This window comes from Phyllostomus discolor, chromosome 4, assembly GCF_004126475.2.
Source record: "Phyllostomus discolor isolate MPI-MPIP mPhyDis1 chromosome 4, mPhyDis1.pri.v3, whole genome shotgun sequence".
Taxonomy (NCBI): Eukaryota; Metazoa; Chordata; class Mammalia; order Chiroptera; family Phyllostomidae; genus Phyllostomus; species Phyllostomus discolor.
The window spans coordinates 156,824,304-156,852,091 of NC_040906.2; the positions used below are offsets into that span (position 1 = coordinate 156,824,304).

The 27,788-nt window shown below is 39.4% G+C and overlaps 1 protein-coding gene across 5 annotated transcripts in view; it reads right to left on the minus strand.

Annotated features, from left to right (window-relative positions):
* Window positions 1-8,573: 8,573 nt before the first annotated feature.
* The window catches only part of GPR63 (G protein-coupled receptor 63), a 66,231-nt gene continuing 47,016 nt past the window's right edge, over window positions 8,574-27,788 (minus strand). For 2 of the 5 annotated variants that reach the window (XM_036024494.1, XM_036024498.1), the window contains one exon: window positions 8,574-13,521. In XM_036024494.1, coding sequence (XP_035880387.1) covers window positions 12,112-13,371 — 1,260 coding nt within the window. In that variant the 5' untranslated portion in view covers window positions 13,372-13,521 and the 3' untranslated portion in view covers window positions 8,574-12,111. Of the gene's footprint in view, window positions 14,495-14,685; window positions 14,793-27,788 lie in introns of those variants that run through there. The other 3 variants (XM_028510453.2, XM_036024497.1, XM_036024496.1) reach the window with 2 other exon arrangements.

Genomic DNA, 27,788 nt, shown 5'->3' on the forward strand with positions numbered 1-27,788 from the left:
TTTTATCACATGGGATACCATCTATGAAAATTATCAGTGCTGAGAAGTCTTTAGCGGCATTGAACCTAGTATAGCCCAAGATGAAGATGTGATGAATAATGTTGACAGATCACCAAAGCCTAAGGCCAGGAGACCGCAGGATCCTTGAGGACAAGCTGAGGGTAGGACCAGAGGCACTAGGGTGAATCGCAAAATCCAAGCTAGGTTGAATGGGACAATCAGATTCTAAAAGAAAATCCTTCATGAATGGAGGAAAAATAAGGTAAAAGAAATAAGAAAGCATAGATAAGAGGCTGGACACCCAGCCTTCAAATACTATAATTTGAAAAAAAGCCCGAGTTTCTATGTCTACACAGATGTGTGTATGAATTCTTTTGTCTCCACTTTATGAGTCCTATGGCCTCTTAAATTCAATTAACCACTTGAAGCCTTGGAGGATTTTTAAAATAGAATATCTATCTCCCAGAGTTATTACAAAAATTAGAAATTATACATTTATGTAGCTACAATACTTGCATCATCTAGCAGGCATCAAATAAATGACTGTCAGCAATACGACTATTTGGTTGTGAACTTTCCACAGGTGGTAACAGTCTTAGCCGGGGCCTGATGACTGAAACCATTATTCCTAACACTTACTCAGCCAACACTGAATCTCTATTTCACATTGAAAGTTTACTCTTCACTCACTGACCAAAGTAAACTCCTTTTACATGTAAAAGTCTGAGCTAGCTGCCAAAGACCCATAATGTCATGGGTTTTTATGTAACGATTCATCTTTATTTTAAACTGCCAGTATTTTAAAGATTTGTTACTAAAAATAAATTTGATTCATTTCTATATAATACTGCACTGGTTTGGCTGCCTTTTTGTCCTTCTAAATTTTCTTTCTTTTTTTAAATTGAATCAACCCTTTGTTCTGGCATCATGTTAACATGCCTTTCGGTCTATTTATATATGTGACAACTTGGATTGACTTTTTATTTCAAGTTTCTTCCTGGCAAACACAATGAGCACAGTAAGCATACTTAATAAATGTTACATAATAATAGTTATTAAATGTTCTTTTAAAAGCTCAAGCAGTTTTTATCTTTAGTTTCAACTTTGAGATAATTTTATACTTCCCCAAAGCTATTTATAGGCCCCATCAGGAAGAACAGCTGAAAAAAAAAGTGTTCCCAGTCCTGCCAACACTGTGGTGAAAATGATTTAAACTCTGAATTTCTGTTGCAAGTGTTCAAATGACATTCAACATATGGATGTTTAATTCCAGTAACAGAAAGCTTTTCCCATCCAGAGTCTTCCTGACGGAGGCGGTTACTGAATACGCTTTGTCCATATCACCGTCCTCATCATTTATCCAAAACTGAGATCACACAGCATGGCTACTTACAGAAGCACACCTTTTATTTGCTGCCATCTGCCCATCTGTAGCTGTGCTCCTTGGCTGCTCCATGAGTCATCTCTTCCTTTCATCCTGTGAAGCCTGAGCCACAGCATATTTAGTCAAGGCCACAGATCAACCTTACAAATACAAGGAAGAGAGGGCCTCCTCCATAATGTCATTTGCACACCATAGGGTCAAAAATTATATATATAAGTGCACTACAATTTAGGCTTGCCAGGCCTAGCAAATAAAAATTTAGCAGCTCTATCCACTCTACATGTTTGTTCCCCAAACTAGCCTAGATGCAGTGCCAGAAAAGCCCCAGATTACCTTCTCCCCTAAATCAAGGAAGCGGGATTGTATAATGGGCAGGTCACTGGGATTACAGACTGAAGACTTGGGTGCTGGTCCCAGATCTTGCCACTTTGCACCTACTTGGTTTGGATAAGCCCATTAGGATTTTTACCAAGATTCTATAATCAAAAGGCCCATTGCCAGACTTCTGGGAACACTGCTGTCTGTGAGCTGCCATACTAGGTGCGAAGGAAACAATAAACACGCCATCAGGGAGCACAGTATTAGTGGGACAGAAACCTGTGAACTCAGGGAGCAAGGTGAGGCTAGAAATCAACTGAACTGATGGCTTTACATTTGTTATTGAGGGGGGTTGTAATCACATCTCTGTCAGATTGCATGCTGGATTTCCCTTCAACGTACACTTTGTTTTACTGTATATTTGTTTCCATGAGAAGCTTTTTGCCCTGGAGAGAGATCAAATGGAACCTGTTGCTTGGCAATAGTGGACTTCACACAGATGAACACAAGATACTGTGATGTCTCGAAATCGAAGTTAATCACAGCTTTTGAGACTATATAATACCTTTGGGGAAGTTGTACAAGAGACTCCATCTTTCCTCTTGTCAGAGAGAAGAGTCTTCTGTGCCACTTGCAGGTGCCTTGCTCATCAGATGAGTCCTGGAAGAGGAGGTGAGAGCAGACGGAGAAGCCCTAGCTCTGACAGCTTCCAGAGGAGCCCCAGCGTCCACAAAAGAGTTCTTTCAGTGTTAAGTCCAGAAGAGCAAGAGTGGTGCAATACTCACCAGAGCAAGTGGGGAGGGTGAAGACCTCACTTGGGTCCACTCAGAGGTTTCAGGCCAGACTGAGGAGAACCCACTGCTGGCCCCCACACTGGGAAGCAGCAATTCCTGGCCTTGTCACAGGGACCTGCTACATTCCTGTGTCAGTGCGCTCAGCAGTTTAGTGACTGAGCATGGGTGGTAAACTAAAAAAATAAAAATAAAAATTATTTTCTTAAAAGTGTGAACTTTACACTTATTCTATATTTTCTTTTTTAAAAAGATTTTATTTATTTTTAGAGAGGGAAGGGTGAGAGAAAGAGAGAAACATCAATGTGCAGTTGCTGGGGGCCATGGCCTGCAACCCAGGCATGTGCCCTGACTGGGAATCGAACCTGCGATGCTTTGGTTCACAGCCCACGCTCAATCCACTAAGCTATGTCAGCCAGGGCTTATTCTATATTTTCCAATAAAAACGTGCCTCTTAGATTAAGATACTTTCCAGTATCATTCATCTCATTTCTGCTCACTTGATTATTGGTTTTTCCAAATCTTGCAACCACTCCATCCAGCCCTTCTCTTTCTGATGGTAAACTCTCACAGACTCCAAGTAACAAGGAAAGAGATCTAAAGTTGGGAGCTGTCAAGCTGTGTTTGAATCCCAGCTCTCCCTCCTAATTGCTGTGAGAATTTGGGCAAATAATTTAGTTGCTCTAAAAGTGTTTCTTCATTTGTTTATTAATGTATAATACATTTGGAAACCTCTAACAGGTACTGTCACAGAACAGATGTAAGATAAAATTACACAATTAAACATTTTAAGTTACTTTTTAAAATTTATAAGCTACAGTAAGAGTTTTTAGTACAGTATTTGTTTTCTTTGCTACAAATGATTCAGCTGATTACAAAATTATAATTACTATACATATCATAAGTTACTGGGTATCTTAAAAACACTGTCATTTTACATCACGCTGAGAATTCTGGTGACAGCAAGGAGTGACAAAGCTGGCACAGGACCCTAGCACTTCGGACTTCATCACCTCCTCCTCTTCTCCCCAGTAGTCTTAGCTACTGTAGATACACCCCAGTACTCCAGATGAATCAGTATGTAATCAGAACCCAACTGTGCACCAGGGTCATGGCCTTTCCAAAAGTAGTTCTGGGACTTATGCAACCTAAGGTAAATGCCTGGGTGTTGGTGTCCCTAAAATTTAAGCCACATTCAGCAAGTTCCATGAAAGTTCTATGACATTAGAGATGGTGTCCCAAGAAGGAGCTCAGCTTGATGGTCCCTTCCCTGACTTAGCCAAATATAGTTAATGACATAAAACCAAGAACAAAACAACCTAGGTTTTGTGTTAACATCCAACTTTGTGATAGGTGTTACTGTTATGGTTTTTATTATGTAATGCATGGGGAGTAATAATCATTCCGTATGATGCTTAGTAAGTTGTAAGCACTAGGAACTCAGTCCGTTAGCAGAGAATAACAGGAGCTAGGTAGCCTAGGAAAATATGAATTTTGGTATTAGGCCTAGGTTTGAATCCAACTATGCCTGAAGTTACTTAATCTTCTGGGAACATAGTTTCTTCAGGTGAACAAAAGAGAAAATACTGTGAATTAAAATAGGTAAAGTGTATTTTGATTACATAAGTGGCCAAAACATGGCACCCATTGTTATAAGTTTGCATACCTGTATGCTGCTAGTAATGTCATAACTGTAAATGCTGTCAAATTCTGTCAAAGAAAGGCATCATCCTTGACAAGTATCACAAATAATGAAGTTCAGGTAGGAACAAAGTTCCTTTATATAATCACCTTATCAATTGACTGCTACTCCCTTTTAAGAAGTTTCCAAACAGTTCCAGTGAAAACCAGGGGCAAATATTGTGCCCTGTGATCGCAAGAATCCATATACAATGCAGTGAGCATGTGCATCCCATCATCTGTAACAAGCTTACCTTGGGTGTTTTATTAACCTCAATACTGAGATTTATGGGATTTTTTTAGACCACCACCACAGCATCATAAAATAATTTTATCTTTGAATATCACCATTGTGATGATCTTTTGATGTGTCAATTTGTGTAGGCTGCATAGCAGTTATCCCATCAAACATTAATCTAGGTGTTGCTGTGAAGGTGTTTTGTAGATAAGGTTAGAATCCATAATCAGTCCACATTAAGGAAGATTATCCTAGATAATCTGGTGGGCCTGATTCAGTCTGTTGAAAGGTCTTAGAGGCAGGACTGAGGCTTCTTTGAGGAAGAAGAAATTCCACCTGTGCAAGCAGCTTCGGTTTGTGCCTGTGGTTTCCAGCCTGCTCTCTCTGATGTCCCGCCCCTCAGATCTCCGATTTGTCCAGCCAGCCCCACAGCCATGTAAGCCAATTCTTGCAACAGATCTAATAAATGTCTTCTACTAGTCCTGTTTCTCTGATTAAACACTGATAGAGGTAGTAAATTTGTCTCTTTTCTTATTGCTTTAAATCTGACTGCACCTTGATACTTAAGGTAGAAATTGCTCCTAAAGGTTCTCTTTATTATGAATAAACTGAGTGGGGTAGATCATTTTCATGGTAGATGTGAAAATGCTTTTAGTTTAACATGTTTCTCTATTTTGCTGTCTCTTTCTTACCTTTTTGTTTCAGAAGAAACTGTTAAATATAGATTCAATGACAACCTTCTTTTGTAAATCAACCTTCTATTGTAACTCAAAATAAAAGAAATATATTTAGCCCTGGCTGGTGTGGTTCAGTGGATTGAGTGCTGGTCTGTGAACCAAAGGGTCACTTGTTTGTTTTCCAGCCACGGCACATGCCTGGGTTGTGGGCCAGGTCCCTAGTAGGCGGCATGGGAGAGGTAACCACACATTGATGTTTCTCTTCCTCTTTCTCTCTTCCTTCCCCTCTCCTTATTTATTTAAAATAAATAAATAAAATCTTCATTTAAAAAAAAGAAATATAGTTAGCTATTACATATGAGTGAAAAAGGGAAAATAAAATTGCATGCCTGACTGGATAAACAACAAACTCTTATATACAAATAAGTGTAATTTCCTATAAATTGAAAAGATTTTATTTTAATTATATTTTATTCTGTGTCCTATTACAGTTGTCCCAGTTTTTTCCTCTTTGTCCCCTTCCACCCAGCCCTCCCCAGTCCCTCAGGCAATCCCCAAATCATTGTCCATGTGCATGGGTCATGCATATGTTTTTGACTACTCTTACCTATGCTTGCTTTATATTCCCATGACTATTCTGTAACTACCGATTTGTACTTCTTTCTTGGTCCCTTCACATTTTTTGCCCATCCCCCAACACACACACACATTCTGGGAACTATCATATGTTCTCTGTATCTTTGAATGTTTCTGTTGTTTTTTAGAATCGATTGTTGATAGATGTATTTATTGCCATTTTATTGTTCACATTTCTGATCTTCTTAAAGAAGACCCTCTAACATTTCATTTAATACTGGTTTGGTGCTGATGAAGACTCTTTAATACTTACACCCTTAAAGAAGATCATTTAACATTTCATATAATACTGGTTTCATACAATACTCCTTTAGCTTTGTCTTGTCTGGGAAGCTTTTAAAATGCCCTTCAATTCTAAATGATAGCTTTGCTGGGTAGAGTAATAACTTCTGGCTGTAAAACCCAGTAAGAATTAAGGCTATGGAAGGCAGAAACTTCTGGCATCTCAGGCAGAACCTCTTAAAGGGTCCACATACAGACTTACTCAGACTTGCTCCCACTGAGCTCCAGCATAGGGGTGGCAGATTGACAGGCACCAGAGACACACCAGAAGAGAATTGTCCGGCATCAGCACAAGAAGCATGGACAGCTTTCTCCCCGAGACAAGTGCTGGCACTGACCATTGTGCCTTTTCTGAGCCCTCCCTCCACAGAGTCATAGAGCTGGCAGGCAGGCATCATATCTGAGATTCCCATCAACCTGATTCACACTGTTTACTCTACACTGGTGATTCCCTAAAGCCCTCCCCCACCTGACTTTCAGGCCCACCCAAGCTGTTTCCAGTGGCTTTTCCATATGAATGGCTTCTCCTGGCCCATTCTTCAGATTTTCCTAAATTCTTTCAAACAAGCAACATGTTTTCAGCAAGCCCTGAGCCCCATACCTCTTGCTAAGTTGCCCCAGGCCCAGCACTAGCAGCCGCCAACCTTGGTTCACAGCATGGCCTTGTCTGGGCACCTACAAGTCCAGCACAACCAGCAGTCATCTATGTATCATTTTGTAGCTTATTCTGTGTGACCCTGGACAAAAAAGTCAGTGGCTGACCATGGATGTACCAACAGTAATCAAGGCTTAACTACAAAAGGAGAGTGTACACAGCTCACAGAGTGGGTACGTCCTGAGTACCCAGCTTGGGTAATAGAAAAGGCTGTGCCACTGGACCCTACAGCACACCAACTACATGAGGCCATGTTACCAACCCTGGAAGAGGCAGCAGCTCTACCTAATACATAGAAACAAACACAGGGAGGTTTTGAAAATGAGGAAACAAAGAAACATGGCGCAAATGAAAGAACAGAACAAAACTCCAGAAAAAGAACTAACAAAATGGAGACAATCTACTATATGCAGAAACACTGGTTATAAGGATGCTGAAGGAACTCAGTGGGGACCTCAACAGCATTAAAAAAATCCAATCAGAAAAGAAGGATACACTAATTGAAATAAAGAACAATTTACCCTGGCTGGTGTAGCTCAGTGGATGGAGCGCGGGCTGGGAACCAAAGTGTCCCAGGTTCAATTCCCAGCGAGGGTACATGCCTGGGTTGCAGGCCAAAACCCCCAACTACCGCACATTGATGTTTCTCTCTCTCTATCTCTTTCCCATCCCTCTCTAGAAATAAATAAATAAAATCTTAAAAAAAAGAGAACAATTTACAAGGAATCCATAGTAGAATGGATGAAGCCAAGAATCAAATCAACAATTTGGGATATAAAGAAGCAAATCCAAACAGCAAGAAGAAAAAAGAATATAAAAAAATGAGAATAGTGTAAGAAGCCTCTGAGACAACGTTCAGCACACTAAAATTTGCATCATGGAAGTGTCAGAAGGGAAAGAGAAAGAACAAGAAATTGGAAACCTATTTGAAAAAAAATGACAGAAAACTCCCTTAAGTTGAAGGAAATAAACACACAAATCCAGGAGGGATAGAGAGTCTCAAACAAGATAAACCCAAAGAGATCCACTCCATGACTCATCACAATTAAAATGCCAAACAAGAGAGGTTAAACGAGACCCTCAAAAGCAACAAGAGAAAATCAGTTAATTACCAACAAAGGAGCTCCCATAACATCGTCAACTGAAATAACAATCTAATTTTAAGTGACTCAGCAGTAAAGTTTTCATAACTCTTCCAGACAGAATTCTTTAAAATTGTTTCTTAATACTAATGATCTCTTTCCAAGTTTCATTTCATCCTTGACTACCCTGGGAATTTCTAAAACTTGAGTACAATTACACAAAGACAGGCTTTAAGAGCTAATTTGAAAATAAGAATAAAAAAAAGCAGGATTTCAAACTAAGCTCAAATTTTAATTTAACACAAAGTATTATTCATGACAATTTTTCTAAGATAAAATGAAGTACTCTTCAAAAAAGAAAAACTCCACTTTAGAAATGTTAAACATTTATTCATTTTCTTACTGGGAGCATTTGTCCTGGTTGTAGTAAGAATATGCACAAATAACCATACTTTTTGATTTCTAAATATTAACAGCCCAAAATTCAAAGTGACCCCCCATACAGATCAGGTACTATTGTAAAATAAATTATTTTAATTACAAAATACTAGTACCAATATATATCTAAGAAATGTATTACCATTTATCTGTAATAACAAACAAGTGTTTTGATACTTTTATTGTAAAAACTGAGTCTTCAATAAAGGCAGTTTAGAAGGACTATGGTTCAGAAAATAATTTGAATTAAGCAGTCCTTTAACTTAAACTAAAATCATGGAAGAATAAAATGTGAAGCAAGTGAACATTTTTCTGTGATATATAATACATAAATATTTTCATGTAAACAAAAGATGAAAAAATTAAATATCTTTGTTAGCAACCAACATACACAGGTTTAAAAGGTTATTTTATTTTCTTCATGCTTCCATTGAACACGACTGGTATAAGCAGAGCAATAGGAATTAGATGAACCTTCACATTCCCCTCATACCCCCCAGTAGGTCACATACAATAAAGATCTCTGTCTCAGAGAAAAGAAGATACTAGGGGAATTAGACTCCAGAAAGTCATGACTTTCAAGTATTAAGTCACTCTTTTTGCTCTACCGTGAAACAAGATCGGTTGACCAGAATTTTGCCAGATGAGGAAAGTACAGCTAATACTGGTGAGAACCAGCACTAACACGTGTGGCAGCACATTAGGCTCAATGACAAGTAGATTCTCCTCTTCATGTGGGTTACCCATGCACTAGAAGACAATGGCTTCCAACACAAAACAGACAATGTTGAAGTGGGTATATTTTCAACAGAAGCGTTTCTTGAAGCATGCCCCAGGGACCACCTGTGTCAGAATCAGCAAGCACAGTGCTCAACAAAACAAAAGCATGCATTCCTGGGCCCAATCCCAGATCCTCTGGGGGTCCTGGGCAGCTGCACTGTTGATGCCCCCCTGGGAACACTTAGACACATATTCATATTGAAGTTTACATATCACTACTGCAGACTATTAGGAATTTCTTTTGACCACAAATATTTCACTATGTCTTTCATGCTTCTTACCTACTGACCAAAAGAAAAATAAAAGCAAAGCATTTCTGATTATGTCAGTCAGTGGCAATAATTAGTAGTGGTATTTATTTTCCCCTCAAGAAAATATAGGGGAATAGGCAACATATGAGTCTGCACCTAAATTTTTCAAAGGTACTCCAGAGTACTTTTTTAAAAACTTTCAAAATCTATACATAATAAAAAACGCTCAAAATGATTTGTAAACTGTCATCTGATCAAGATTATCCAGTGTAAAGAGAACTGCTGGTCCTTGTCAACGAATTCGCACAAAGCCTCCTTTCTTCTGTTTTCTTTCACAAACACCGTGCATCTCAGCAGGCACTCCAGGGCTCTCACTGAATGATAGATAACACTGCCTACAAGGCTGCACAAAAGTACCTAAGAATTGCTCATAAAAAATGACAAAAGACGGCAAAAGCTCAGTTTCAGCTCCAACATAGGAGTCTCAAGGCCTACCACCAATATATAAGATAAATACAGAGCATGCTAATTTTCCTTAGAGAAAGTCTAAGGAAATGTACTTAATGTCTGCTTGAAATCCAGTTTATATTGAAAATGGAAAGTAGATACCCTTCTACATGCTGCTAGTATTTACCATAGTGTTTGTGTTCTATAAGATACTTACGGACACAAAATTTTTACCTGTGAAGAACTTAGGCAGAAACCAGAGGTAGGTGACTATCATCAGATGATTTCAAAACAACATGTTAAAATAACATGCTTGAGTCCAAAAAAGCTCTTTAACTGGAGAATGAGTTCCGACACTGTTTCGATTGCAACGGCAAGGTTTCCCAGGTCTTTTGTGATGTGATCCACCTGCCAAAGTCCTAACCTCTGATGACACTGTGCCACATGCTCTTCAGATGCTCGCTGTTCAGAAATAGCTAGTAAAATAAAGAGTAAAGAAGTAATGCTGGAACCAAAGAGTGAAGCTGTCCTCAACTGGGTTCTCCAAAAATCTCCACTCTCACGTGGAGGAAAGCATAGTACAGTTGGGCCAGACCTTACATCCCTTTAATCCAGCTCTCTGGCTGTATAACTGAGGAAACAGAGGCCCTTTTTCCCCACTGGCTCACAAAGCACTAAAATTCAGAAAAGATGCTATAAATCCATAAGTGTTCATGGTTAACTTACTTATTTATAAAGCCCATGACGTAGCCAAGAGGCTACACTTTCAGCCCTTACATACAGCCTTAGCCTGAAGCCCCATCCCTGTCAGCTACTTTACAGACCATATCAGTGGTTTAAGAGAGAAAGGGACCAAAGAAAGGGTCTGGATCACCTTGAGGGTCAGATCACAAGCAAGAAAATAATCACCTGAAACCCCAGATCTGCCCTATTACAACTTGCTCTATGCTCAGAGTGGGGCTTAGATTTGCTTCTTGGTGGCAGACTCGCCTCTGAACGCATTCCCAGACTCCAGCGCTGCTGGGGCAAGCACAGGTAACAGTGCAGTTCTGGAAGCCCCAGAACATTCAGAAACAGCTGAACAACTGGAAACCTCCAACCCCGCAAGGCCAGGACCTTCGTACAGCTGCATTTCACCTCTCTGTAATTGTTAAGTCACTCGTTTTGTAAATCAAAAAATCACCTTATTTCCTGATAGCCTCCTTTATCTAAGATTTTAAAGTTCCACTATGAAAGGGAGATTGGGAGTGGTTTTATTTCATTTTATATTCCCCAGACTTTCTTACAATAGTTTCACATTTCTTTTGGTAATTAAAAAGTAGAGTTATCCTTAAAAGGTTGTATAGTCTTAAAAAAATAAAAGGACATACTAAGTTCCCCCTGGCTCTGCAGCACCCACACCTGAATGACGCGTGAAACAGCACCACCCCAGGACTCGGTAAATTTGTTTTGGATTGCAGCTCCACCATTAACCTTGGGCAGAATTTTAGTCTCTAAGACTTGCTTTCTTCATCTTAAAAAAGAAATAATACCTACCTCACAGGATGCTGTGAGGATAAAAAAATGCACAGTGCCTGGCACATGGTAAGTGTCCAGTAAGTGGTAGGGCCTGCTGGACTCAGTGAGAACCCTTGAATAAAAGGAATCCCCTCAGCCCACAGCAGCCGCCCCTCACTGCATCCCATTTAAATCTGCAAGGGTGCTCTGTCTCCTTAACTTTGCCCTATTACTCTGAAGAATCCCTATTGTGCTTAGAAAAATTTCTACATTTCTGTTCTCTCCTTTAAAACTGCGCATGCAGATGAAAAATTTTTTTAAAACTATCTCCTTAGAAATGATAATGCAATGTTTCCTAAAGTACAACATGTCATGTATAAAAACAAATTCTGAAAAACACGACTGAATTAGTTTGTACATTGTTTCTTAAAGTGCACCAAAGCAAATATTAATGACCTTCAAAATGTCACTAACCCCCTTGGGGTTTTTAAAATAAAAGTAAATGTTTATCCACTGAGATGTATGTGGTTTTTGGCTCCAATATGATGGCAGAAAGCAGCAGTGTCTTCCAGAAGAAAAAGAATTAATAAACTCAACTAAGAACACCTGAGCAGCATACCAAACACCTACAATTCAGTGTAACTGCAGGCTCAATGAAGCACAATCCTGATTCCTACCTCCAAAACTAAGCCAACCAAAGAAACAAAAACCATCTCCCCACCCTGAATCAAGGATTTCTCTTGAATCCTGGAGGTAACATTGGTGATCACTTCCCTTTTGTGTATCCTTGGTAACAGATTTATAACTGGTCACCATTCCTTCTTTATACTGCACACACACACTTACACACAAACCTATGAAAAACAATAAAGTGTAAGTGGAACAGCCACGTGAAAGAAAATTCAGAGTCAGATAAAGAACCACCATCACCCAAAACGTCAGGCAGTTCCAACATTCACACCACCGTCCGATGCTCCCCACACACATAGACGGCACTGGGGCGTATCCGGCGCCTTGTGTGGCCAGGGAGACGCGGCAAAAACTTGAAAGACTTGGGCATCATGTCCAGGCAGGCATCGTGGAATTTCTTAATCCTCCAGTAGTAAATCAGTGGGTTCAATGCAGACTTGAGGTAGCAGAGCCAAAGCAGCCAGGTGCTAATCTCAAAAAAGTTGTGCTTATAGTAAAAGTGCTTACTGAATGTTGCCACAAGGCTGTAGGTGGTGAACGGGGCCCAGCAGATGATGAAGACAGCAAAGAGAATCAAAATGGTTGTGAAGGCACGTGTTTTAAAGCCCATGTCGATGCTCATCTGGAAGGGCCTCTGTAGACTCATGAGACCCAGTTTGCTGGCCTGGCTGAGGCATATACCCTCAGGGTAGCTATGGATCCTCAAGGCATTGTGCCGAAGAGTATTGAGTATGCCCATAAACGAGTAGAGTATCACCAGGAAGGGTATGAAGAACGAAGTAAGAGAAATCAAAATCACATAAGCCTGATATCCGGGATCGGCTGAGTATCCAAACACACACTGTGGGGCTCGGGAAGGTATCTGCAGATCAGGGTTTCCGACAGCCAAAGGGAAGGCTATACAAAAGGACGTCGCCCAAGATACGGCAATCAGAACCTTAGCCCTATATGGATTTAGCTTGTCCTGCCTCTGGACTATAATAAGGAACCTATCAATGCTGATGATGAGCAGGATGGCTACTCCCTCAATCACGAATAACCAGAAAAACATAGCAGATACCCTACAAAAGAACTTCCCAAAAATCCATCTGGTAGTAAGAATAGTTACCAAAGCAAAGGGCATGTTCAGCACTGCCAGCAACATGTCTGCAAATGCCAGGCTGGCAAGGAGGATGTTAATGGCAGATCGCATGGCAGCTTTTTGGTAAACCATGAGGCAAACCACCAAGTTCCCAAGAAAAGACACAAACAGAATAAATATCATTATAGCAGAAAGAATGATTTGGAGGGGCAAGTTCAGGCTCTTATAAACGGCTGGTGTTGGGGGTACAGCTGTGCTATTCACCGTCAAGGAACTCATCCCCGTGGGAGCCATGGTTTCAGAATTGTATCTCAGCAGCGGACCAATGCCAGGATGCTGGAATGGTGGAGGCACCGTAACATTCGCGTAGGTGTTTTCATAGACTACAAACGTGGTGTTGGTTGCCCCAGTGTGGGACGCCGTCAACACTGCAGAGAAGACCATGGTTGCAGTAGGATGGAAGGCGTCGGCAGGTCAGTGGGTGTTCTTCAAGCATCTCAACACCGAGCAGCACTATCACATTTCACAGATGGGCTTGGGAACACATTCTGGAAAATAAACAAACACGTCCATCTTCCACAGGAGTCCTTTTGCCTGAAAATGAGCCCAAAACACAGAAAGTAAATGAGAAATGAGGTTTGTAAATAACTTTCGACTTCTTGCCTTTCATTATGAAGGATCAGTTTAGCTTTTTTTAACCCTTTAAAAATATATACATCTCTAGCAAAGGCAGTACCAAAACACTGCTGTTCTGTCGTTTTATTTTTAGTCAACCATGGCGGAAATTTCACATTTGAGGTGAAAGTGAAAAGAACCAAAATGTATTATTGCTTCAAAGTCAAAAGTTACAACCTTATTTTTAATTCTTCTTTTAAATTTCTACCATTTTTGTGATGTGGGTTCTTCCTTCTTTATTGCAGAGATAACCTTTTTAATTAGAAAGAATTCTCTTTGGATTTCTGGGTAGATTCCTTTACAAATCCCAAAGATTGGGGGAAAATAAATGTATCGGAGCTTAACTTGCTCATTATTTGGACTTAGAATTAGTCACTAATTTTAGGGGTAAATTCCAAAAGTTCATTTATTCATTTCCTGGGGTAGGGCGGGTGGAAGCACCCCACTTGGCAGGCCCAAGATCCAGCCCTATAGCCAAATCATGGAACGTCTATCATACTGGTATCTCTCTATAATCACCTCTGTTGTCAGGGCTGCCTTTATGAATAAGGAGAACGATCTGCTTGTTCGAAGTATTAATTTTACTAGTTATTCTCACTTGTATAACTCAATTTCTTTGTTCCTACTAGCTGTTACCCATCTTCACATTTTCACTTTGAAAAGCAAAGTGGATGAGATGCCATACTGAGGCAGTGATCTCAGACTTTATTAACCACAAAGGGCCCATGATTAGGGGGCTGTGGTAGTTAGAAAGCCATGCACCATAATCTCTTTAGAACTACCTAAATATATGTATGAATAAGAATAAAGACTATGCTTGCTACATACATCAGACTCAATACAAGTCTACCTACAGAGAAAAATTATAAACGGTAGGCTCTAGCTGGCATAGCTCAGTGGATTGAGCGCGGGCTGTGAACCAAAGTGTCGCAGGTTTGATTCCCAGTCAGGGTACATGTCTGGGTTGCAGGCCATGACCCCCAGCAACCGCACACTGATGTTTCTCTCTCCCTCTCTTTTTCTCCCTCCCTTCCCTCTCTAAAAATAAATAAATAAAATCTTTAAAAAATTATAAATGGTCACATGTCATGTCTTAAGCCTAATGTAACAGCTATTAATTGTTCTTGACCAAGTAAACAAACATATATCCACCCTGAAATAGTGAACACTTTGTTGTGTATTAAAATATAATTGGCATACATTAATTTCATTTTGGATATATAACAATTTGATACTTGTATGCACTGTAAAATGATCACCACAGTAAGTCTAGTCAACATCTGTGATCATACACAGTTAAAATTATTCTTACTGTGATGAGAACTTTTAAGACCTTAGCAACTTTCAAATATACAATACAGTGTTATTAACTATAATCACCTGCTGTATATTCTATCCCCATGACATTTATTTTGTAACTGGAAGTCTGTACCATTCTGATTCCCTTGATCCATTTTGTCCACCTCCTATCCCCCCACCTCCGGAAACCACCAATCTATTCTCTGTATCTATAAGCTTGGTTTTCTTATTTTGTTTTGTTTAGATCCCACATATAAGTAAAATTATACTATACTTGTTTTTATCATCTCACTTATTTCACTTACTATAATGCCCTCAAGATCCACCCATGTTGTTACAAATAGCAAGACTTCATGTTTTATATGGTTGAATAATATTCCATTGTGTGTACATATATACATATACATTCATACATACATACAAATACAGGTATGTATATACCACATTTTCTTTATCCATTCATCCACTGACGAACACTTAGGTTGTTTCCATATCTTGGCTATTGTGAATAATGCTGAAATGGACATGGGGCTGCAAATATCTTTTCAAGTCACACTGCTGTTTTCTTTGGAGAAATGTACGGAAGTAGAATTGGTGGGTCATATTATAGTTCTCTTTTGAATTTTTGGAAGAACCTCCATACTGCTTTCTACAGTGGCTGTTCCAATTTACAGACCCCTTTTCTCCACATCCTCGCCAACAATTTTTTTCATTTTTATAGCAGTCATTCTAACAGGTGTGAGGTGGTGTCTCATCGTGGTTTTCCTTTGCATTTCCCTGATGATTAGTGATGTTGAGCATCTTCTCATGTACCTATTCACCATCTGTATGACCTCTTTGGAAAAAATGTCTATTCAGATCTGCCCATCTTTAATTGGCTTATTTGGGGGTTTTTTAGTATTGAATTGTATGAGTTACTATATAAAATGGATATTAACCTCTTATCAGATATATGATTTGCAAATATTTTATCCCACTGAGGATGTTGCCTTTTCATTTTGTTGATGGACACACATTAAAATTTTCAGTTTCCTGGGCCAGCTTGAGAAACAAAAACAAAAAGTGGAATGAAGCTAAAGCAAAACTACATTTAAAAGATGCTTTTAGGTTATATATACATATATAATCATAATATTTTTCTGCTATCAAAGCCTCCCATTACTATAAAAAGTTCTAATGCAATTGATTCGATTACTCATTTATCAAATATTTACTTCATAACCTAGTATGTGCCAAGCACTAGAGAGAGAGCAATAAACAAATGGTTCCTGGATTTCTGGTTAAACAGGTCAGACTAACCATAAACCCTGCATCTCAAAATCACACTAAAATGACAGTAGAGGGATTTTTTTAAAAAACAAAAATTACAACCCAAAAGGACAAAAGATAAGAATGAAAGACACATCAATAGATGGGGACTTTTTTTTTTTAAGCAAAAAGCAAATGGTAATGTGGTAACTGACTGAACAGACCCAAACAGAGGACTCCTTACCCTCAACACCTCCAGGGAAATAGGCTTAGAAGAAGCTGACACACCATATAGATCTCCCCAGAAGCTTTGGATTGGGAAGTACCCATTAAATAAGGACAGGTATCGCACACAAAGTCGTGTGTGTGTGTTCTTTGTCTACCATTCTCCTTTTCTAATTAGAATTCCTATACAGGTAGCAAGGGCCTATATATTTTTGCCTACAATAAGCCCTTGCTTCATTTCATGTTCAGGAATTCTGATTAGAAAAGGAGAATGCCAGACAAAGAACACACTAGGACAGAGGGGAGTATACTCCTGAGTTCTCCTATGAGGTAGATGGATCCTGAAATAAAGAGCAAGCAAGGCATTTCATCTCAGAGGTAACCCAAATTTATTTCATTAAAAATAAAACAAAAAGCAATCAATTTCAGGGGGCAATCTGCTTTAAAATTAAAAGGAAGAGTCTACAAATAAATTTATATCACAACAGAAATGTTTACTTTTTGGGAGCTGAATTGTTTGGTTTTCTTGAGGGGTTTTGTTGTTGTTTTTTGGTTTACCTGTAGGTAGAGTAAAAGAAAGCTTTTAACAAACTAACCAAAAAAGAATATGTAACAATTAAGTGTAATGGATGAGGTGGGGAGGGGTCCATTTAAAGTTATTTTTACAAAGAGATCATCACTGCACTAAAATTTCACTTATTTTCAAGGTATATCTAACTTAAACCCTACCTGCAATAAAACTAAAGGGAAAAATGCTATGAGTACATTTTAAGGAAGAACCTTAGGCAGTGTTCTATTTATACCACTGTTCTATTTCTGATATATTTCTAATTCCTACCAGCATGTTTATCACACACAAAAAAGAATGTTTCTTATTTTCTTATGAAGAAACATTTAGTTCTCCCATGGACATGTTTAAAATAGATTATTAAGCATGAGGATTTATTTGCATTCATGTTACATTTTCTCCACAAATAATAAGCAGAAATGAAACCAAATATCAGCGAGGGCTGTTTCAAGGAAAATATTCTAAGTGATTTCTGATGACAATTAAAACTGAAAGTCAAGTGGCAAAACAGGTCAACACTCAGTAGAAAAATATATTAATTATAATTAAAATCCAGGAATAATTTTAAGTGGCTAATAGAAGATTAACCTTCTGGAACTTTTCTAGAAATACAAAAAGAAAAAAAACCTGATGAGCCCCATGGGTGACAGGTTTCATTAATATCCCTTTTGTCTCCTATTCGCATTTTTATTTTTGGGCTTACATTCATTAGGTCATTGTTCTGCTGAGAATCTTTACCTGCCTTGAAACTATTATTGGGAAAAATGCAGGCCATCTTCATTTCATCAGCCTTTTTCAATAGTTCACAGATATATTACTTCCCTGCCATGGATGTTCTCACAATGATATTTGACTGTAAATTCAGTATTTGGAATGAAACATCAAGTCTAATTAGATCATGAACCTGGAATCTTAAATCATAAGCCTGTGAGATATATAACTGCTATGTCAAAACTTCAATATCTTCTGTTATCACCTATGAACCATTTGCATAGGGCAAGGGTTAAAAATTTTGTTTTGTGTTTTACACCTAGGGAAGTACCTGGCACATGAGTTTCGATGGCCCCAAAGCGCATTTCTGAGTTCCAGCCTCATGGACCCAACACTCATTTAACATCTCCACGAGGATATCTCAAAAGCACCTCCAACTCTGCATGTCCAAATTAAACTTAGGGGATAGCCCCACCCCCCTCTAAACTAACCTGCACTAGTATTCCCATGCTCCAAGACGGGATCACCACCCACCTGGTTTTACAAGCCAGAAACCTAAGTCACTTTCTCATCCTCCTCCCTCAGCTATAGTTGACCCCATCCTCCAAGAACTGTACATTTTAACTGTACAATTTTAACTCCTAAACATTTTTCCTATCAGGCTACTTCTCTCCAACCATCTACATCATCCTGTCCAAACTACCAACAACTCTCATAAGGTGGAAGTTTTTGCCTGAGTTCTTCACAATTGGACTCCCAACATCTACTACAACTGTGCCTGCCACAAAGTTGACATTCAGTAAACATCTGTTCAATGAAAAAAAAAAAAACGCCTCCTGCTAATTATTCACCCATCCTTATTCCCTGTTCATTTTGTGAATTCTTACTTCTCCATTCCTATGGGAATCTTCCCTGGTCCACTGACCAAGCCAATCCCCACCCTTATTCTATTGTCTCATTCTGACACATACTTCTCTGTGATAACACCCAATCCACAATCTTTTTACAGTGTCCACAGCATCCCCCGACCCATGCCTGTTCCTGTGCCCACCCCACTCTACCCCGCCCCAGCCGGACAGTAAATTCCAGAAAGGCAAAGATGTGATTTTTTTTTTGCTCAGGACTGTATCCAGAAACTCAACCAATAGCCTGGTGCACAGTCTATAATCAAAAAGCTACTGAACCACTAACCTAAAAAATTCTGTTATCATATTCATAATTAAATGCTTCCCTTTATTCCCTATTTATGAAACCCTTAAAAAAGAGTTCACTCTACAGCATTACTTTTATGGTTCTTTACTGAAACATTTAGTGTATCTTGTCTATCTGGGAAGCAGGCTACAGAGATCGGCATAGTAATGATACACAGGGAATACAGGAAACAATTACCTAGTGGGATCTGTCAGAGTAGGTTTCCATTCTCTCAGCAATGAGTCAGAGAGTTGCTCTAGTCTGAGTATTTGTGTCCCCTCAAAATTTGTATGTTGAAAACCTAATGGCCTAATTTGATGGCATTAGGAGGCAAGGACCTCTGGGAAATGATTCTGTCGTGAAAGCGTGAGAGCGGAGTACTCAGGAAAGGAATTAGATTGCGGGGGTCGGGTGAGAGGTAGGGGGAGTTCTGCAGAGCGTAGGGGAGATAAATGGTAATGGAAAAACAATAAAACTAAATAAAAGGGGAATGAGGAATCTCCCTGCACCTCCTGCCAAGAGAGAATACAGTGAGAGGTCTGCGACCTGGAAGCGGCCCCCACCTGACCGTGCTGGCACCCTGGTCTCAGACTCCCAGCCTCCAGAGCTGGGAGCAATAAAGTTCTGTTGTTTGTAAGCCAGCACCCAGTCTGTGGTATTTTATTACAGGAGCCCAAATGAACCAAACAAATAAATAGAGGAACACAATTATACTAAACCCACAGTCTAGAAATTATGTGAATGGAGGAAGCGGGCTCATAGAAACCAGGGAAATATGAATCTAAGATTAAAACCTGAGCAGTAATAAAAATAAAGCAGTATAATAAAAATCAGAGCAGTTTGAAACTCTTATAGACTATAACAGGGAAACTAGGAAATAAAACAAAGGGTTGAGAAAAGTTGGAAAAGTGCTTTGGATCCTGTTTACATGTCTCTATATTTATGCAGTCCCACCTGCCACGGGGGCCTCCCAAGATTCCAGCTCCTCCCACCCCTTCCCAATTCATATTACACACCACACTGGTGGGCATGAGATCTGCCTTCCACTGGCTGCCAGAGTGGCTCCTTATCCCAGTCAAAGAGCAAAAGTCTAACAACACTCCCTGGTGAGAATCTCTGCAGAGATGTAGGAGACGGCAAGGGTGACTCTTCCTTACATTCCCAACTGACCACCAGGCCTATGGAGCATCCTTTAGTCTGTCTAGACAACTCACCTGATCACGTGGTGGCCAGGTCGGCATAACACACTGCCTTACAATTGCTTTCTGTCCTCCCTGCCTCACTTCCCTCACCCGCCTCATGCTTGCTTCCCAGGGATTGCACTTCCCAGTACTGCCTTCCATTATGTTAGCTTTGCCTCAGGCTATGGTTTCTAGTAAACCCCAGCTTAGAAACACCAAAGCACTGAAAAAGAGATACTAATCTAAAAATGTACTACTACTACTACTTTTCTTCTGTACCCTAACTGCAGTTAACAAACTCATCAATTTACTCCAACCCAAAACCTGGGAGTCAAACACCATTTCCGGTTGTCCCTCTACCAGCCCACCAAACCCGTCACTCTAGCCTGCCAGTTTTACCCCCTAAGTAGTTTAACTGTTTGCCTCCTCCTTAACCCTATCACCACATCTCTAGTCCAGGTGGGAGCCTCCTAAATGGTCTCTCTACCTCGGTCTTTCCCTCCCCCTTTAAATCCACCCATCAAACTATAGCCAAATGAACATTTTTTTAATCACAATCCTAGTCATTTAAACACTTGATGGATTCCCATCAGCTACATCAACGGTGGTCAACCTTTTTTTCTCCTCAATCTTGAGGGATCCAACATACTTGTAACTGGTAAGAATTCAGGGGCCAAGGAGATATGGAAGGATGGTCACCAAAAATACAAGTACCAGCATTTATAAAGGAAATTCTGCTCCCCTACCTTATAATATATCCACCTATTTGTTGTTTAGTTTAGTTGTTTTTTTTTTCTTTCTGATAATGCCCCTTCTCTCTTCACCTGGTAAGGGCAGGATCACTGGGTCATGCAGGTGGTCATGTGACTACCAAGCACTCCATCTCCACGCAGTGACCATTCCGGGGATGGACCCATGACACCTGCTGGTCCCTCTGCCTTAGAGGGTCATCCACATTTTCCTCGGGTCCCCCCTACACACTCTTACTTCCTTTAGGTTATCATTCTCTCCAGGAGTCTTTCTCAAGGCTGCAAGCTCACCTGTGCACCTCCTCTCTGTGCTCCAGGTGCACTCTGTGTGCACCCCCAGGTCAGCGCTGTGTTACAACATTATCTCCCTGGGAGCAAGGCACCTGTTTGGATTTTTTTACTAGGTCTTTAATTAAGACCAGGTGGTGAGGAAAGACTAACTGCAAAAAGTAATCTGGTATTCCTCTGGAGTACATACACTCTGTAAATATAACTACTCACAAAGTAAAATACCCATCTCTGTGAATCTCTTTAATAAAATAACAGAGCTGTCTCACACTTTAAGATTTAGAGATAATTTTAAACTTAGAGGAAAGAAAAGGTACCATAAAACAAGAATATTTCCTAATCATCTATTTCTACTTCCCCTTTTCCCACATATATTCCAAACACTGACTGCTCTTTAAGGATCTTTTGATCCAAATGACCATAGTTAGGGGCCTAGTTACCTCAATGAGACATGGTTCAGACACTTTCAGTGTTACTTATGGCATTCAAATCTCCATGTAAAGACATGGAGAAATGCTTGTATGGAAAGTCTTTAAAAATGGGATGAAATCTTGCATATAAAGTGTAACAGTTTTACACACACACACACACACACACACACACACACAGGCTCCAGGGAAATAATCACTCCAATGCTGAAAGCAATGTTAATCATAGTAAAAATATGGGCTTTTTTCTTTCTACATTTTAATGAACTTTTATTACCTTTATAATAAAAATAATTAACTGGAATCCTAAAAACATTTTCAATGTATTAGAAAGGAAGCATAAAGCAGTACCTCATTAAAATTTGAATACAGTAAACCTCATTCTGTAAGAATTATTCATTATAACTGACCAGGGTTAACCCAGTCAGAGAAAGACAAACACCATGTGATTTCACTCATGCGTGAAATCTAATTAACAAAATAAACTAACAAACAAAATAGAAACAGACTCATAAACAGAGAACGACTGACAGCTGTCACAGGGGGTGGCCTGGGGCTAGGTGAAAAAGGTGAAGGGATTAGGCAAAAAAACCCTCAGATACAGATACAGCACGGTGATTACCAGAAGGCTAAAGGGGGTGGAGGGAGACAGAAGAGGGTAAAGGTGGGATAAATGGTGATGGAAAAGACTTGAGGTGGTGAACACCAATAAAATATGCAGATGATGTATTATAGAATTGTAAAAAAAAAGAAAATTCTTTTTGCAGTAAAACCTCACTCTATAACAATTATTCATTATACCTGAGTGACCCAGGTAACACTGAGGTGAGCAAATAAACTTCACCACCTTTCTGACAGACACATTTTGGACAAGTGCTAGTCACTTTCCTAGCCTCTTTAGTTCAGCTGCGATGTCATCAAAGACGCAGATCAGATGTGCAGGGCGCAGGGCTGAAGGACCCAGCTTCGTAACTGGTCTGCTACTACATACCTTCAGAGCTCCCAAAAGACTGCAGAAAGGCAGATTCTGCATGGTGTGCTTTTCTTCATGGGACACACGGCTGTCCCTGGGAGTCACTAAACTGAATGTGAAGCCCACCCTGGGAAACACACTTCCAGAAGGTTCCCAATGCCTGTGTTTTGGGCTAAATCAAAGAAATGTAGTAGCTATTCTGCTCCAGCCTCCATCACCCCAGCAGACCTATTTCAACACTGGCTTTGACTGCTCCTCTTGCTTGAAGTGCCTTCAGCCTCACCCTCTCCAGTGCTTCGACTTCCTGCAGTGCTGGCTGCTGATGCTCTCGAAAGGATTTCTCCACGGCACTGGCTAGCCATTGGCTAGCTGCTCCTCTTCCCCCTTCTCTCCCTGTGTCTTCTCTCTCCTATCATTTCTCTCAAACTCTGATTTGAATGAAAGGATAAGCCTTTAATATGAAGCCAGTTGCTATCTTGTTCCTCGTCTTTGGAATGCCAAATGAAAAAGTCACAAATCTGCAATATTATCTAGAACTTGCTACTCTAAGAGAGGTCTGTGGACCGGAAGTATCTGCATCACCTGGGAACTTGTTAGAACTACAGAATATCAGGCTCTAGACCTACTCAATCAGAATCTGCATTTTAAAAAGATCCTGAAGTGATTCCAAGGCACATTAAAGGGAAGCACTGATTTAGGTGTCTCTGCCTAGGTTGTTTGCAGTTGGCAAACGTTTGTAGCTCTACTTACACACTGAATGCTGTTCTAACCCAAAAAGTGGAAAGACGATGCCTGCCTTTCACCTTACCAGTTAATCAGGAAGCACGCTCATTACTCACTCACAGTCTAGCAGTAGGGATGGAACCGTGAGGATGTGCAGATCTGTGCTCTGGGAACAGGGCTTTCTGCCAGGGCTGCTGAGATTTCAAATGAGGTTAAATCAGCTAAGCTCTGCACTGGTCCAGACTTGTGGAAACATAACAGTTACCAATTCCGACAATGTTAGATGCTTTAACATGTTTTCCAAATTCCATCAAAATTAAACTATGTACTATGTTCTACTCTATATTTCAGAAGTGTAAAATATATAAATCAAATATTCAGAAGTTGGAGAAATTTAGGGAAACCCAGAGAAAAAATATTTTCTCATTGATTTTTTTTCTTGGTCTTCACTGATTCCTAGGTGAGTTAAACCCTGAGGAAATACAAATTGACTCTAGTTCATAAATTGAGTCTTCACAAATTATCAAAAATGTATGGCTGGACATATTAAATTCACTTTTAAAATCAATAATGGAATATTTTGCTCCAATTTAAATATACCCTCTCCAGCACTTAGAATAACATCTATATTTACAGCAGCACCTCAACCAAATACCAAACCAAGTAACATGAACTTTTTAATTAAACTATTTTGAGATAGCTGTAGAGTCACGAGAAGTTTTAAGAAATACAAAGATCCGTTTACCCAGCTTCCCCAAGTTTTTTCAAAACTACAGCACACACCACAAACGAGAGATCGCAAACCACGCATCAACGCACAGAACAGCCCCATCACCACAAGAATCTCTGCTGCTGCCCTTTCACAGACATGCCCCGACCGGCCCTCCCACAGCCCCAGGTGCTCCCTGACTCCCGGTCACCACACTTCTGTTCTCTGTCTCGACAGTTTGTTATTTTAAAGATGTTATATAATGGAATCATACCGTATGTCATCTTTTGGGGCTGATTTTTTCACTCAGTGTAATTCTCTGGAGAGTCATTCAAGTTGTTTCATACGTCAACAGTTTGCTCTGATTTCCTGCTGTGTAATATTCCACCAATCTACAACAGTTTTTTGAACCACTCGTCCACAGAGGGATATGTGGGCTGGTTCCAGTTTTTGTATATAATATATAAAGCTATCATGAACATTCATATACAGGCTTTTGTGTAAGTTTTCATATCTCTAACATAAACGCCCAAGAGTACACTTGCTGGGTCACATGGTAGTTGCATATTTAATTTTACAAGAAACTGCCAGTTTTGCAGGGTGGCTGTACCATTATATTCCCACCAGCAATGTGTAAGTGATTCAGTTTCTCCACATCCTCACAAGCATTTAGTGTTGTCACTATTTTTAATTTTAGCCATTCTAGTAAAAGTGTCATAATATCTCATTACAGTATTAGTTTGCATTTCCCTAATGGCTAATGATGTGGAGATATTTTCATGGGGTTATTTACCATCTGTGTAACACCTTCAGTGAAGTGTCTCTTTCATATTTTTGTCCATTTTTCTAATTTGAATTATCTTGTTTTTTACTGCTTTAAAAATTATTTATATACCTACATGCTGTCGTATTGAATATGTAGTTTGCTACATATTCAATTTCCTCCTTTGTGATTAGCTTGTCTAATCATCTTTTTAACAGTCTTATGAAAAGTGGAAATTTTTAATTTTGATAGGGTCTATTTATCAGTTTTTTTCTTTTATGGATAGTGCTTTTGGTATCAAGTTTGAAAAAATCTTTTCCTAACCCTAGATCCTGAAGATTTACTTCTATTTTTTTCCTTTTAGGTTTATTCCTTTATACTTTACATCAAGTCTTTAGTTCATTTGAGTTACTTTTTACATAATGTATGGAATTTAGGTTCTTTCTTTCTTTCTTTCTTTCTTTCTTTCTTTCTTTCTTTCTTTCTTTCTTTCTTTCTTTTCTTTCTGCCTATGTATGTTCTACTGCTCTCACACCATTTCTTGAAAAGCCTACCTTTCCTCTATTGAATTGGTTTGCAGCTTTGTCAAAAAGCAGTTGATCATATTTTTGTGGATTATTTCTGGGTTCTTTTCTGTGCGGTTTCCACAAATATCACACTATCTTGATAACGCAGCAATATAATTCTAGGTAGAGGGATTTCTTCCACCTCTTTTTAAAGATAATTTTAACTAGCTTAGGGCCTAGCTTTTTCCATCTAGGTTTTAGAATAAGGTTGGCTATACTTACAAAAGCATAGAACACAGGAGCAGCGAGGTTTTTGACAAAAAGGGCTCCTGTTGTACAGCCACCCCTTCCCCATCCTTTGGCTAGGGGGCTGGGGAAAGCAGACTTTTTTCTTTCTTTCTCACCTGTGCCCAGGCTGCGGCACTCTGATATTATTAGCAGCAATAAGAGTGCTCCAGAAAGCCACTGCCGCATTGCTCCTCAGTCCCATGGGCTCGAGGCAGGCTGCCTTCTTTCCACTTTTCTCGTGTTTGTTTCTGGTGTTATGTCCAAGACGAGGGCTTTGGAAGAATGGTAGCAGGAGTTCCAATGTAAATTTTTAATGTTATTTGTGGTGTAAAAAGAAAGAAAATAATCATAGAAATATGCAGAAATAAACTTTCAGAAACCTTCCACTATTTACAAAATGCTACCTTGTGTGGTCACCTAATAACCACAGAGGGACAAATAGAATCAAAGGAAAAACAAACAAACAAACAAAAAACCTGTTTCCCCAGGCCCCACCCAGCCCAGGGACAGGCACACAACAAAGTGTGTGCTCAATGAGTATTTGCTAATTTACTTATGATGCTCCTCATTTAAGAAACTTTTGAAATGTCCTAAGCTCTCTTTGGAAGTGAACTCTACATTCCTGGAACACAAGAGAGGACCAAAATAAAGAGACAAGAGTACTGCTCAAAAAAGGATGTGGCTTTGCCCTGAAGCTTTTTGTTGTGTCTGCCATCAAAAAGAGTAACTGAGGATAACAGATAGTACTTATACTGTCACCAGATTTATACAACAAAGGTGTCACTGCAATTCAATGGGGGAATGGAAGAGTGTTTCAATAAATGGTGCTGAATCAATTAGATATCCACAAGGAAAGAAATGAGCCTTGGCTCCTAACTCACACCACATGTAAAAATCAATTTCAAATAGAATCTTAGATCTAAATGTAAAAGGTTGAGAAGATAATGTTGGAGAATAATGTCAGGACCTTACAAAAGCAAAAATGTATTAACTAGACACAAAAAATATACACTCAAGGGAAATATGATTAGATAATATTTCATTAAAATTAACCTCTGGTTACAAAAAATCATCATGAAGTAAAAAAGCAACAGAGAGATAATTACGAAGGATTCTTATACAGAATCCACAGAGAACCTCTACAAATCAGTAATGAAAAACAGACAGACAAGGCATTTTATTGTATTTTTTCCATTACCATTTGTCCCCCTTGTACTGCTGTACCCCCAGAAGTCACTATACTGTTTGTCCATGTCCATGAGTACTTTTCCCTTTTTACCCAATCCCTCCACCTCCTAAGGCCCCAGCCACCCATAGCTGTAAGCCTGCTCTGCATCTGTAGATCTGTCTCTATTTTGCTTGTTAGTTCAGTTTGTTCATTAGACCCCACATATTAATGAAAATCATATGGTATTTGTCTTTCTCCGACTGGCTTACTTCACTTGGCACAATGTTCTCCAGGTTCATTCACACTGTCACAAAGAGTGAAATTATCTTCTTCTTTATGGCTGAGTCACATTCCATTTTGTACATGTCCCATAGCTGTTTTATCCACTCACCTACTGAAGGACACTTGGGCTGCTTCCATATCTTGGAAATTGTAAATAATGCTACAATGAACATAGTGGTGCTTATCTTCTTTCAAACAGTGTTTTGGGTTTCTTTGGATATATTCCCAGAAGTGGAATTGCTGGGTCAAAAGGCAGATCCATTTTTAATTTTTTGAGGTGTCTCCATACTGCTTCCCACAGTGGCTGCACCAATTTGCATTCTCACCAACAGTGCAAAAGGGTTCCCCTTTCCCCATATCTTCACCAGAACTTGCTGTTTGTTGATTTACTGGTGATAGCCACTGTGACTGGTGTGAGGTGATACCTCATTGTGGTTTTAATTTGCATTTCTCTGATGATTAGTGATGTTGAGCATCTTTCCAGATGTCTACTGGACATCTGAATGTCCTCTTTGGAAAAGTATCTGTTCAGGTAGTTTATTCAGTTTTAAATTGGATTGTTAGTATTTCTGGTGTTGAATTTTACAAGTTCTTCATAAAACTTGGATATTAACCCTTGTGAGATGTATCATTGGTGAACATGTTCTCACATTCCATGAGCTGTCTTTTTATTTTGTTGATGATTTGCTTTGCTGTGCAAAAACTTTCTAGTTTGACGTAGTCCCATTTATTTATTTTTCCTTTTGTTTCCCTTGCCTGAGGAGACATATCAAATATTGCTATGAGCAATGTCCAAGATTTTGCTGCCTAAGTTTTCTTCTAGGACTTTTATGGTTTCTGGTCAGAACATTTAAGTCTTTGATCCATTTTGTATTTATTCTTGTGT